Consider the following 13,685-nt stretch of genomic DNA (forward strand, 5'->3'; position numbering starts at 1 on the left):
AACTGAAGAATATCCTTCCTTCCCTTTTCTAGTTCTGGATTCCGATACAAATAAAAAAACCTTTGGATTGATGATGGAAGAAGTGGAGAAACTTTTTTTTTGTTGCCAAACGACGACCAACATTCATTATTATTATTACTACATAATGTTAAATGATCCATGATGATGATCATGTTGTTTTGACAGATTTTTTTTTGTATTATTCATATGGTTATCATATATGATTGCGAAATGAGTCGAAATAACCAAAAAAAGATTTCAATGGACAAGACCGGACAAGACGGATTCATACATTCAGCTATACATTCAATCCATCAACATCAATTAATTAATCGATCAATTATTCAGAAATATATTTGTTTATTTATTGATAAATGATAATGATTATGATGATAAATATGGAAACAACATTAATAAATAAAACAAAATGGATGTTATTCACTATTTCATCAACAAAACATCGATAGTGAAACGATCGAATATAACTAAAAATAAACATAATCGATCATAATCGAAAATGAATTTGTATTCATTATTTATTCATGGAAACGGAATACACCGGAAATGGACAAAAAATTTTGACCATGAATGGGTTTCATACATTAACTTGGTCAAGGTCGTATTTAAGACAAACTGCGCACATATAAAAGGGCCAGTAACATCATTTTTAAAATTGTGATCATTATGATTGTTGTTGTTTTTATTTTTCTCTGCTTGTTTTTAAATCAATAAAATAAATTATTTGTAAACCAACGTTTTTTGTGTCTATTACGTTATCAGCACCAGTAGCTTACGTCACGATCTGGTTACGATACGATTTTTACGTTACGTTACGAAGCACGATTACGAAGGTTACAATAATTCACGTACGGAAAACAACAGGAAACTAACGACAACGTCACGATATCACGTACGGTACGAATTTACGAAGCACGATAATCTGATAGCGTCTTGACATTGTTCTTACGAAAAGGTTTTACGTTATTTATTACGATACAACATTGTCTTGGCAACATCGATTATAAGTACGATTTACGAATTATTACGGGTGTACGAGATCGTCTTGACATTGTTTTTACAAAAAGGTTTTACGATATTTATTACGTGTAAACAACTTTGTCTTGAGATTATCGATATTTACGAAACACCAATCATTACGATTTATTACGGGTGTACGATTTTGTCTAGACATCGATCTACGAAAAAAGGATTACGATATTGATTACGTGTGAACATCTTTGTCTTGACATCATCGATATTTACGCAACACCATCTTGTACGTTTTTACGGATACGATCAATCACGTCAGTGTGCGATCTTACGATTACGATCAATTACGTCTATTACGGAAAAAGAAATAGTGTATGATTTTAACGAATACGATCATCATATTTATTACGGAAGAAGAATTATTGTACGATTTTATTACATCATCTGTTTTTACCATCACGTTTTTACGTTTATTTATTGTATTTATTAACCAATGGTTACGACACGTTCCGGAAGGACGTACGATACGAATATGACACCGGAAGAGATTAAAGCCGAGGTCAAACGGATCAAGGCAGAAATTCGGTTGGCGGAAAATAAGATCAAGGGTTTGGGCGAACTCGAAGATCACCAGGATATGAAACGTTTAAGTAATGAATACTACCGATTGTGTAACAAAATAATCGAAAGCAACGCCCTATCGACTGCTGAAGAAAAGGAGTTCGATAGCTTTAAACCAATAATCGATGATATCTTACGAATAAGTTCTGGTTTCGCTATTATCAACAATGGGCTAGACCGATTACGGAAGAAAGAAGCGATCGAGTATGATAATAAAATTACGCGGAAAAAGCTTGATGATATGAAAGTCGTGGTCAGCTGCATCCCGAACATGGAAGAACAGTTGGTGGAATTGGAGCGACAGTTTATATTGTTATCGGTCGAACAGGACGACAAAAATGATGTTGCTCCAAGTGAAGGAACCACTGATGCGGCCACAACATCGTCAAGTAATCAAACATCATATAATGAAGCTCAACCATTTTGGTGGGATTATGGTTTCCAACCACGTACAGGTCCAAAGATTGAAGCGAAACGATTGAAAAAGTACGATGGTGATCCAATTGGATATCCGGTATTTCGAAAGACAATATCGCATTATCTAATTAACAATCCGCAATTACGAGGTAACCTGAACAAGCTGATGGAAATCCGTGATTTGCTTCCCGAGAAACATCAATACATCCTCGATCGCGTAGATCAGGTTGAACCGGACATGGCTGAGGTATTGAAAATCCTGGATTCCCACTATGGAGGTAGAAGTCGGGTTATCCCAGCCTTGAAAGCACGTATACGGGCTGCAGTCAGATTGCCATTACGACCGACGGAAAAGGAATGGGAGACAATGACCGAAACGGTTATTCTCGTACGAAATACGTTACGCACGACTGGTTTGGAAACCGAGGAATTTAGCCTGATCAGCCCGATAATGGCAAAAATCGATCGTATTCATTTCACTAATATTGGTCAAGAAGAAGAAGTTACGTTGAAACAAATCGAGGATTATCTTAAACATGGTTGGAATCGAGAAAGAACCATTGGATCTCAAATCGATCCCGAAGATATTGCTGCTGCTAATAATCCACGTAAATCGGTGGTCGTGAATAATAGGAACAAGAACGTAATGGTATCGTCGGCGAAAACAAAATGTTTGTTCCAGGATGGTGTAGCGAACACTCATTGAATAATATAAATAGTTTATTGAATATTGATAAATTGATAAATGATAATTTAAGAAAAATGAACACATGATAATAATATAATATAATTCATCGTATACTGTCGGCAGAACCACCACACTATGTTTTTTCGACTCCGCTTTTTATAATCATCACACATCAGCTGACGATAATCAAACGTCCTGTAGATGTCGATACCAGTTTGGTTAGTCATGTTCGTTGTATCGGCAACATTCTTCCCCTCTTCCTCGAGAAGCTCGATCTTCCGCACCGGCCTTTCAACCACTCGACCATCAACTTGGATTTTGTAAACGTCATCTTTGTTCGAGATTCTTTCCATTACTCGACCAGCACGCCAGGAACCAATTGGTGTAATGTCGTTGACTAATAATACTTGATCGCCCACGTTCACGTATTCATAATGTTTATTATTTTTGCGATATAGCTGCAATTTCTTTAGATGAACATCTCGATACGCTCCATTTATCATTCTTTCTGTTCGTTGCCAATACTTGACCAATAAATAATCCGCAATGTCTTTCCATGGAGATATCAATAGGAAACGTTGATTATTGCCGTATACCAAATGATTCATCGTTAATCTATGTAATTCTGTCTGCATACGTGGTCGACTATTCATCATGGATTGTACTCGATACGATGCTAATAACATATTTCTTGTTTTTTGTTCCGTTTGCCACACAATGTTGCGAAGCCTACTCGTCATAGCTTTGACTAATATTTCATAAAATCTTGTAAACACCTTTAACGGTTTACTACTTATTTGTCGATATTTTGCACATCGTTTCTTTATCGTTATCAATAATTGCTGGGCGCCAAGCACAAAGTGTTTCAGGCTTAAGTTCGATAATGAATACGTCACTGAGCCATGCTCATCATTCTGATGCAGACATCGTACGAATGCTTTGTTGTGTTCACACGTTGGCCATACAATCGGATATTTTTCGTTATATTCTAATTCCATACGCTCTAATCTGGTCAAACACCATGCTAAACCACTTTCGTCATGGAACCACAGTTTCGTTTTCTCAAATTGTTCGTCTATAAATTGCTGTTGATGTAATTTGATCAATATTGTTAGTTCATCGTTGTTGTCATAGATTGATTTTTTCCATTCATCTGATTGTTTTTGAACTAATTCTTCCCATGATTGATACGACCGTTTTGTTGTTAGATCCCATCTTGCGATATCAAATCCTTTTTCCTTGCTGCCATTTTTGGTTACTTGCATCATAATCGATATCGGTTGTTCGTTCACGATTTCGGTTAATTTCAAGCGATATGATTTATTAATGTCATCCTCTAGTCGTTTGACGTTGTCCATCGAGTCTGACCGCACCATTGTTCTTTTCAGATGCAATATCTCCAATACCGTTTGACTGATGTTTTCGCCCACCGTAAATACCAATAGTTCACCGCTTACTATTTTTGTCGGTTTGATTAGTTTGGATTCGGCATACGTAAAACTTATTTGATTCTGGTTCGATAAATAACACACAGCATCTATAGCGTCTTGATTAGCACTGACAAATTTCGATAGTTCGTGGTCGTCTAATATTCTCTGTTGAAGTTCGAATGATTTTGATTCGTCGATATCGCTCATGGCCTTTTGTACCTTGTTTCGTAACGATTCTTCTAATTCGTCGTTCCAATCATACTTCATTGTCCAGATTTTATAGATAAGCGATCTTAATTTCAATGTTGATGCTAATGCACCTCCGAACAGGTCGTCTATCGACTGGTGTTGCAATAATGTTTGTTTTGTTGTTCTTCTACTCTCAAATTTGGGCATCATTACTTTCATGTTGTCACTTTCTGACTCGATTCGAAGTACTTCGTTTTCTGCTAACCCGTCGGACCATAATTGATTTAACGTTTCGTCTGATGACCGCCATCTCCGGAATTCCATTGACGTCGCACGCCAAATCTCCTTGTTCTGATCTTTAGGGAATTGGACGTCGTTCGTTGTTGGCGTCGATAATACCAAGTCGTCTACATATAAACCATTCTTGACTGCTTGGACTGTCTGTGGATGCCGATTCTGATGCTTCTCAAATTGATTCTGAATGACTGAATATGACGTCAATGTACTAGACGATAGGCCCAATGTCAAACGATTGAACTGATGACAAATTAGCTGCTCGTTTTGATTCGCCCATAGAAAATTTACGAATTTCCGATATTCTTCTTGTATGACGATGCTGTGAAACGCTACTTTGATGTCGCTTATCACCGCTAAACAACAGAATAATAACGACCATATAACTTGCCACGATGTTATTTCCTTCAAAATTGTTTTGTTCAATGGTCTTATACCGTTCGACGCGTTAACTACCATTCGCCTTTTGGTTGTGTTTTTATCGTTTCTGGTTATGACGAACTGTAGCATATGATATCCCATATTCGGCTCTATTTCGGTGGTCGATATGATCTCGTCTCTCTCCAGGTCATTGATTACATGTTGATACTGTTTTCGTCTATCGCTTTTCGTGTTTTTTACCATTTCCATTGCTTGTCCTCTAGCTTTTTCGGTCTTCGATTCTATTTCTTTGTTGGGACTGAACGGCAATTTCACATCATATTTTTTCGATGTTGCACTATATTCTACATTTTTATTGTTGCCATGATCGTCAATGAATTTCTCTACCTTCTCTCCCGTTTCAACGTCTACGTCTAATGTTGATTCCATCGTTGTTGATTGATTTAAATTGAGCAGTACGTTTGTAGTTTTCGACACGCCATATACCACCCATCCTATTGTTGTTCGTTTCGCCATTACGTTTTTCGATAGTCGTCGTTCTTCCGCCAGTTGTATTTGATTGATGTTGTCTAAACCAATTAACATCTCGACAGGTCGTTGTTCGTCTTTGAAATCTATTTTTAATCGTCGAATATATTCTTGCTGATTGGCATCGATGCATTCAAATTTTAGCTTATCAACTTTATCGTTTATTCGGAATCCTAATTCTTTATGACGCCCACCCCATGTCGGTATTTTTACTTTTATCATCAGATGTCCTGTCATCGTTGGTCCAGTATTACTCAATGTGTCCATGAATATTGGCTCAGCACGAATTTTTTCGATATTCCATTTTTCAGCTAATCTCGATGATACAAATGATGAACTTGCTCCTTCGTCGAACACTACCCGCACTGTTTCCCCGTTTATTTCGGTAACTAGGGTTTTATGCATGCTACGTCCATTTTGTATTAGTAACGATGGTTGACTACTCGTTGCCACTGGCTCGGCTGCTGTTGAACTTCTTGACTGATTATTCACTGATCTATCTGTTTCGGTACGTCGATGTATGGTTGTCCGTTGATAACACAAAAATGAAACATGATTTCGTCCACATATATGACATCTGTTCGTTGTTGCACATTCTCGACTGTTGTGACCTTCTTGTCCACATTTGAGGCACAATCGGTTCGACATGATAAATTGTCTACGTTGATCCATTGTCAGTTGACATTCGTCTGTTGTGTGATCACCGTCTTGGAAGAAACATCCGTTTGGATTGGTGGTCATCCTACCGTTACTTGGTTGCGTACCGTTGATCACTCGTTGTCGCTCCCTCATGATATATGGATTAGTGTTCATTCGTGCAGTTAGTGCTTGTTTCCTGTTCAACCCTCGTCGCAGAAATTTTTCGATATGATCAAGATTTAATTCGTACTCGTCTCCAATGTGATGATGATGAATTTCGTCTATTTTCGACATTACAAACGTAGACAGATGATAATCTTCAGACTTTAAATTCGTTAGATTTAACGTGTCGACGATGGATATTACAACTTCCAACATTTCTTCGTAGTCTTTTAATTGCGGTCGGGCCGATAGATACGGCGCACTCTGAATTTTTCTCGTCAACGCTGGAATTATTTGATGTCGCCCACCGTAATGTTGGTCTAACACTTTTTTGATTTCGTCCATTTTGGGATTCCTACGATCGATACGATTCAACAGATAGCGATGTTTTGTTGGTAGCAGATCTTGAATTTCTTTCAATTTATTCTTTGCGCCGTCAATTTCAGGATTATCGATTATGTAATGCTCAATATCTTCACGGAATTTATGGTAATCGATTGGATCGCCTGAGAATTTCTGAATTTGTTTCGCTTGTATTCTCACCGAGCCTGGTCGTGGATTCCAACGTGTGTAATTCGGCCATATTGTTGCTTGCGGATTCATCACTGTCTCGTTTTCATCTGCACCTTGTATTGATTCGTCTATCGGTGTACTTCTACCATCGTCTTGTTCCTGTCGTGTTATCGATTGTTCACTTATATTTTTATACATCGCTACTTCTATTGCCGCCCATTTATTGATAAGATCACGTTGTCGTCTTTCGATCTGAGGGAATTGCTTTTGTATCGACTTGATCAGCTTAATTCGGTCTTTTATATCGTCAACGTCCATGGCTATTGACTTTCTCGTTTCATAATCCGCGATGCACTTCTGAATCATCTGTATCGTCCTTATATATGCGAACATACGATCGACTACTTCTTTTTGCGCCATTAATCTATCGATTTCTACGTCGTCTTCGTCGTCGTTAATAATTTCCGCCACTGCGTTACAGTACTCAACGTACAATTCCTCGATCTCGTCGATTTTCATCGGTATCTGCCGTCTAAACAAATTGAATTCTGCTAACTGAATACGTCTTATTAGTGTTGTCATCCGTTGTTTAACTTCGATTACCGTCGTGGAACTCCCTGTTTTGTTTATCATTACGTCCATCTTCGTCATTGCGTCCGTCGTCGTCATTGCGTCCGTCGTTGTATCTTCGTCCGTCATCGTCTTTACGTCCGTCATCGTCTTTACGTCTGTCGTCTTTACGTCCGTCATCGTCTTTACGTCTGTCGTCTTTATGTTCGTCGTCGTCTCTACATTCGTCGTCGTCCCTACATCCGTCGTCGTCTTCTTCGTCGTTTCACTGTTTCTTGTTCTTGACTTCGTTGGTATTCCGTACTTCGTCATCCGCTGGTGCTGATAACGTTAATGTAGCGAACACTCATTGAATAATATAAATAGTTTATTGAATATTGATAAATTGATAAATGATAATTTAAGAAAAATGAACACATGATAATAATATAATATAATTCATCGTATACTGTCGGCAGAACCACCACACTATGTTTTTTCGACTCCGCTTTTTATAATCATCACACATCAGCTGACGATAATCAAACGTCCTGTAGATGTCGATACCAGTTTGGTTAGTCATGTTCGTTGTATCGGCAACAATGGCGATCATGCTACAGCTGATTGTACATTGGACGCCGAACAACGTAAAAAAGTTATGATCGATAATCGAATGTGTTTCCGCTGCGGTTATACGAATCACCAAAGCCGGAATTGTAATCGCACTGTGAAATGTACGATATGTGGACGTTGTCATTTGTCCTTCCTCTGTCGTGATTACAAACGTTCGAGTACGCAAACCAGTTCTGTAGTGAATGGTTCAAATCCTAGTGAAACCGTACCAAAACAAGTTGCTACGTCATCATCATCATCTACGAATACGCCAGTGATGCTGACTATGAATGAAAAAAGTCTGCATAAAACTATCGTTACGACAATCAACAACAGGAAGGTACGTATATTATTCGATGATGGTGCCGGTGTATCGTTTATATCGAAAAGATTAGCTGATTTATGGCAATTACCGTACGAAAATGTTGATCCTATCCATATGGACACATTAAGTAATTCTAATCCTACGACGACTGGTGATCAATGTGTTAAATTACGTTTGCCAATTTGGAATGGTCATCAGGAAGATTTGAAATTCCGTCTTAACGAAAAATTGAATAAATTACGATTTGATTGTTTATCGGTTCATGATCAAGAACAATTACGAAATATTGGTATTGAATTTCTGGACGAACCAAGTGCTGTCGATTTATTAATCGGACTTGACAATATCAATTTAATCCAGTTGAACGATGAACGACGTATAACTGACAAAATTGTAGCGAAAAAGACGACATTAGGTTGGCTAGTGTTGGGTCTAACGAAAACGGAAAACATATTGTTGACATTGTATCAAAACGATATGCAAGAAACAAGTCCAGAATACGATGTTGATGATGTTTCAAAAGCCGCTATGGAAAAGTTCATCACCAATTATTGTAACGACGACAATGTACGATACGACGAAAACCGGAAACGGTATTCAATCAAATTACCATTTATTAATAACGTAGACATCGACTCAAATTTTGTAGCCGCTAAAAATATTACGACAAATATGATTCGACGTATGAACGAAAAGCGTCGTGAAGAATATCAAGTATTATTGACCGATTTAGAGCAGAAGGAAATAATTGAATCGACGAAAATTATTACGAATGACGGATATCATATGCCGCACTTTGTGGTAGCACGAGAAGATAAAAATACCACAAAGTTGCGAATGGTGTTCCATGCGTCGCATGGTTCGAAACCGTTAAACAAGGCGATATTCAAGGGCATTACGTCCTGGAGTATTATTCGATCGATATTGACGTTCCGGATGAAACCGATTGGCGTGATCAGTGACATCCAATCCGCCTTCCACAATATCGAAGTCCAACAGGAACATCGGAAGTTTATCAAGTTTCTTTGGATGAATAATGACGATCAATTGATGTGCTATCAATTCAATAGGTTGCCGTTTGGGTTATCGTCCAGCCCATTCGTGTTATATGCCGTGATCAGCCATCATCTGAAAAAATATCATGACAAATATCCGGATGCTGTTAAAATGATCCGCGATGGATTGTACGTCGACGATATGATATTCTCAGCTGACGATGCTATCGAAGTTGAAAGTATCAAACAACAATGTATTGAAATATTTTCGGATGCATCAATGAATTTACGAAAGTGGCGAACATCGGATGAAGATTTAAATCGACAATGGAACGATGATTTAGCCGAATCAAAAGTTTTAGGAATGGAATGGACTAATGATGATCATCTTCAAATCGCCATTCCCGAATTTAAAAGTAACGAACCAATTACGAAGCGAAAGGTGGTCAGCTATTTAGCATCGATTTACGATCCATTTGGTTTCGTTCTGGCTACCAGTTTTAAATTGAAATTAGTGGTGCACGAAGCATGGATGAAAGGACTTGATTGGGACGAGGTGATGCCAAACAATTTAGCACGTGATGTATTGAAAGCGGTGGTCGAAATCGATAAGTTGAAAACTTTTAAGTTTAAACGTTTTATGTTTGACCAAACCGTGAGTACCTATGATTTAATGATTTTTGTTGATGCCAGTAAGAATGCCATTGGTATTGCTGCTTACGTGTCGGATGGTCGAATTTTATCATTGGTTTACGCAAAGTCGAAGTTGATCAAACATCGAAAAATCGTTACAGGTGAATTGCTAGCCCTATCATATGGTGCAAACGTAGCAAGTTCCTTGAAGGAAATGATCCATCCGAAACGAACCGTTATGTTCTCGGATTCAATGGACAATGTACATCGATTGACGCAGGATATCAATAAATTTCCATATCCAGTTGCCGTTCATTTGTATAATATCAAAATGAAAGTGAACGAGATACGTCATATACCAGGAAACATCAATCCAGCGGACGCGTTTACACGTGGTGTGAATGTTGATCAGCTTAATGGTTTACATCGTTGTAATCTTAATGATATTGTTAATGATGATGACACGAACGTGATGATGATTACAACCACCGTATTGACTACTACGAATTATGATTTATCAAACATCGATTTGGATGCTGAATTAAGCTACGATGATTGGATTAAACTGATTGATGAACAACCATCAGATTGGAAGAAGACAATTGATGCTGATGAAAATTCGTTAACGATTTTAATTAAATTAATTCAACAAAAATTTATCACCGATGATATGCGGAAAAATATACCGATGTTTCTCGATGATAACCAGGTTTTACGATGTCAAAGTCGATTTGACAATACTGATTTTACGTACGATGAAAAATATCCATTGATTTTACCTAAATGTTCTTTTACAATATCGTTTTTAACCAATTTACATGAACAAGATGAGCACGGATCTGTAAATTATACATTATCGAATCTACGTACGAAGTATTTTTTACCAAAAGCAAGACAATTATTGATCCGTATAAAAAACAAGTGCTCAAAATGTCGTGCTTTACAAGCAAAACCGTTGGACGTGTTCTTAGGATGTCCACCGCCAGAAAGATTGAATCGTAGTCAGCCGTTTGAACACATTGGCGTTGACTTATTCGAATTAAAAACTGAACCGAAAGCAATTGGAATGATATTCACGTGCGCGGTCACAAGGTCGGTTCATTTTGAATTATTAGAAGATGCTACCGCACAAAGTATTTGTAATGCCTTTATGGTTTTTTCTGATCTAAATCGTATACCGACAACTATATTTTCTGATAATGGTCCAAATCTAAAGAAATTTAGTCAATTATTGAAAAGTGCATTGCACAAATTGAATTACGAATTTAAATGGCATTTCAATACACCTGCGTCTCCATTTCGTGGAGGTTTTTTCGAATCATTGATCAAGACAATGAAGAAAGGTTTTTATTGTATCAATTGGCAAAGGAAATTGGATCGGAATGATGTTAGACGTGCTTTATATCGAATACAAGCGATCATGAATGGACGTCCGTTAATTCATGATAAAGATACGATATTGACACCAAATCATCTACGATTTGGTTATAATCCAAAGGGGCCGTTGGTGCCACCGAAACGTGGTTTACCCGTGGAGCCACTGTTGTCATACTGGCGAGGAACACAAAAGCATATCGACGCCGCTTGGCGGATCTATCGGGATATCTATCTAAAGGGACTGCGGTCATTCTATCGGAATGGCCACACATACCAACATATGGCAGTCGGAGATAAAGTGTTAATGATTGATGATCATCTTCCCGTTAGTTTATGGAAAATCGCTACTGTCACGAATACAATACCAGATAAACGAGGAATCGTGAGAACGTATGAGGTCGAATTGGACAAACGAAAATATCGACGTCCTGCACAACGGCTTGCGCCATTGGAGGGGGCAGGAATGGACAAAAAATTTTGACCATGAATGGGTTTCATACATTAACTTGGTCAAGGTCGTATTTAAGACAAACTGCGCACATATAAAAGGGCCAGTAACATCATTTTTAAAATTGTGATCATTATGATTGTTGTTGTTTTTATTTTTCTCTGCTTGTTTTTAAATCAATAAAATAAATTATTTGTAAACCAACGTTTTTTGTGTCTAGAAATCTAATGGATGTTTCTTTTGAATGAATTCTATTCGTTGAAATTATCATCATCATCATTGGAAAAAACACTTGAATTTTCAATGAATTTTGTTTTGGCAACCAAATAAATAAAAAAAACTTGGAAAAACATCAAAAAAAGATAAAGATTTAGATTTGTGAACAAAAATTCCTTTCATTTCATTAGAATGGAAAACAGAAATTAATTAAATGCAAAAAAAAATGTTTTTAAAATCCATTAATTACCCATTATAATTAATTATTAATAATGATTTTTAAAAAAAAAAGAAAAGAAAAATGTCAACCGAAAATAATCCGCAAACAAAAAGAATTTTGTCGGGAAAAATTTTCCATTCTGTTTGCGGAAAATTTTTTGCTGATGTTGTCAAATGAGGGCGAAAAAAATCTTCCATAAAAAAGTCAATGATCTGTCCCGATGAAGATGATGATTCATTTAGTGTGGAAGGGGAAATTTTCCGTCAAAATCAATATCGGAGAAAATTTTCCAAAATTTTTAAAAAGAATAATAATTGAAATTCTTGATAATTTTTTTTTTTTGGTGGAAAATCAAAAAGAAACAAAAAACATTATGGAATATGATTTGGGAAAGCAAAAATATGCGAAAATTTTCAGAATAATGGATTTTTTCCGATGCAATTTTCTTCAGAATAAAAAACTGCTATTATTGACTTAGACAGAAGAAACCATTTCCATTTTTCTGATTTACTATTTTATCAAACAATTTTTGTTTCTTCTTCCATCATCATCATCGTTTGTTGTTTTTTGTTCTGTTACATCATCATCATCGACTCTCGAGAATCGATGATGATGGAATGTTAGTTGAAGAGAGAAAGCAAGCAAACACTCAACGCCCGAAAAGAATAAGATGTTGATGATGATGAAGTGCATATAATCAAATAATGTGTGTGTGTGTAAATTGAATTATTGTCAAATAATATTCATTCGCAAGAGAAAAAAACATTGAGATGCAATTGAAGATTGAATAGTTTGTTTTTCATGTTTGCGCAGAGATTTGTTTTTTTTATCGTTGCAGAATGAGAGAGAATCGTTATGGCTTCTGAATTGATACAATTCTCGTCAAATAGAATCCAATTTCTTTCTTTTATTCTTTTTCGACTAAATACATTAGCTTAAAGTGAATAAGAATCAAAAATGATGATGATGTCCAGACTTGGAAAAATCAAAGATGATAATAATCACAAATGAATCGAAAGAATTATGATGATGACAAGAAGAGAAAGAAGAAATTCGAGATCCTGGTTGCAGCCAATAAAGAAAAAAATGCAGAATATTCTGCTGATGTAACAAGCAAAGAAAAACCAACCAATATTATTATGATATGTGATCCATTCGCAATATGAATTATATGGATGGACAATCAAAAAAGAGAGAGAGAAAAAAGAAAATTATAATAAATTGATATCTGTGTTATCGATATCTGGCGTTTTCAACTGCTAATAATAATGATAATAATATTCACAATACAAATGTTATTCAGGGCGCTTTAAGTATGAAAAATCCTCGAATATACAAAGAATTTGGATAATATTGTGAGGGGACCACCAAACACAAATGAAATAAAATCGAGAAAACATCTTTTTTTTCATCTCTCTCTATATTGGCTGTAACCAGAAAATGTTTGCTTCATCCCCA

General features: G+C 36.6%; 4 protein-coding genes across 5 annotated transcripts in view; 2 read left to right on the forward strand and 2 right to left on the reverse strand.

Annotated features, from left to right (window-relative positions):
- The window catches only part of LOC113794744 (tyrosine-protein kinase transmembrane receptor Ror-like), a 68,169-nt gene that overhangs the window by 13,219 nt on the left and 41,265 nt on the right, over positions 1 to 13,685 (reverse strand). The gene's annotated exons all lie outside the window — the stretch shown is intronic.
- On the forward strand, positions 560 to 2,734 carry LOC113794736 (uncharacterized). The gene has a single exon (XM_075822023.1). The coding sequence runs from the start codon at positions 1,484 to 1,486 to the stop codon at positions 2,732 to 2,734; it is 1,251 nt and encodes a 416-aa protein (XP_075678138.1). The 5' UTR covers positions 560 to 1,483.
- Positions 2,731 to 7,734, reverse strand: LOC113792412 (uncharacterized). The gene has a single exon (XM_075822025.1). It carries the CDS (start codon positions 7,732 to 7,734, stop codon positions 2,782 to 2,784), a length of 4,953 nt encoding a protein of 1,650 aa, XP_075678140.1. The 3' UTR covers positions 2,731 to 2,781.
- On the forward strand, positions 7,999 to 11,995 carry LOC142645551 (uncharacterized). Its single transcript, XM_075822028.1, has one exon. The coding sequence runs from the start codon at positions 8,060 to 8,062 to the stop codon at positions 11,822 to 11,824; it is 3,765 nt and encodes a 1,254-aa protein (XP_075678143.1). The 5' UTR covers positions 7,999 to 8,059; the 3' UTR covers positions 11,825 to 11,995.

Source organism: Dermatophagoides pteronyssinus, unplaced genomic scaffold (genome assembly GCF_027571235.1).
Source record: "Dermatophagoides pteronyssinus isolate colony J.1.1.1.1 unplaced genomic scaffold, Derpt_VIB-CSIC_2022.12 sq0014, whole genome shotgun sequence".
Lineage (NCBI taxonomy): Eukaryota > Metazoa > Arthropoda > Arachnida > Sarcoptiformes > Pyroglyphidae > Dermatophagoides > Dermatophagoides pteronyssinus.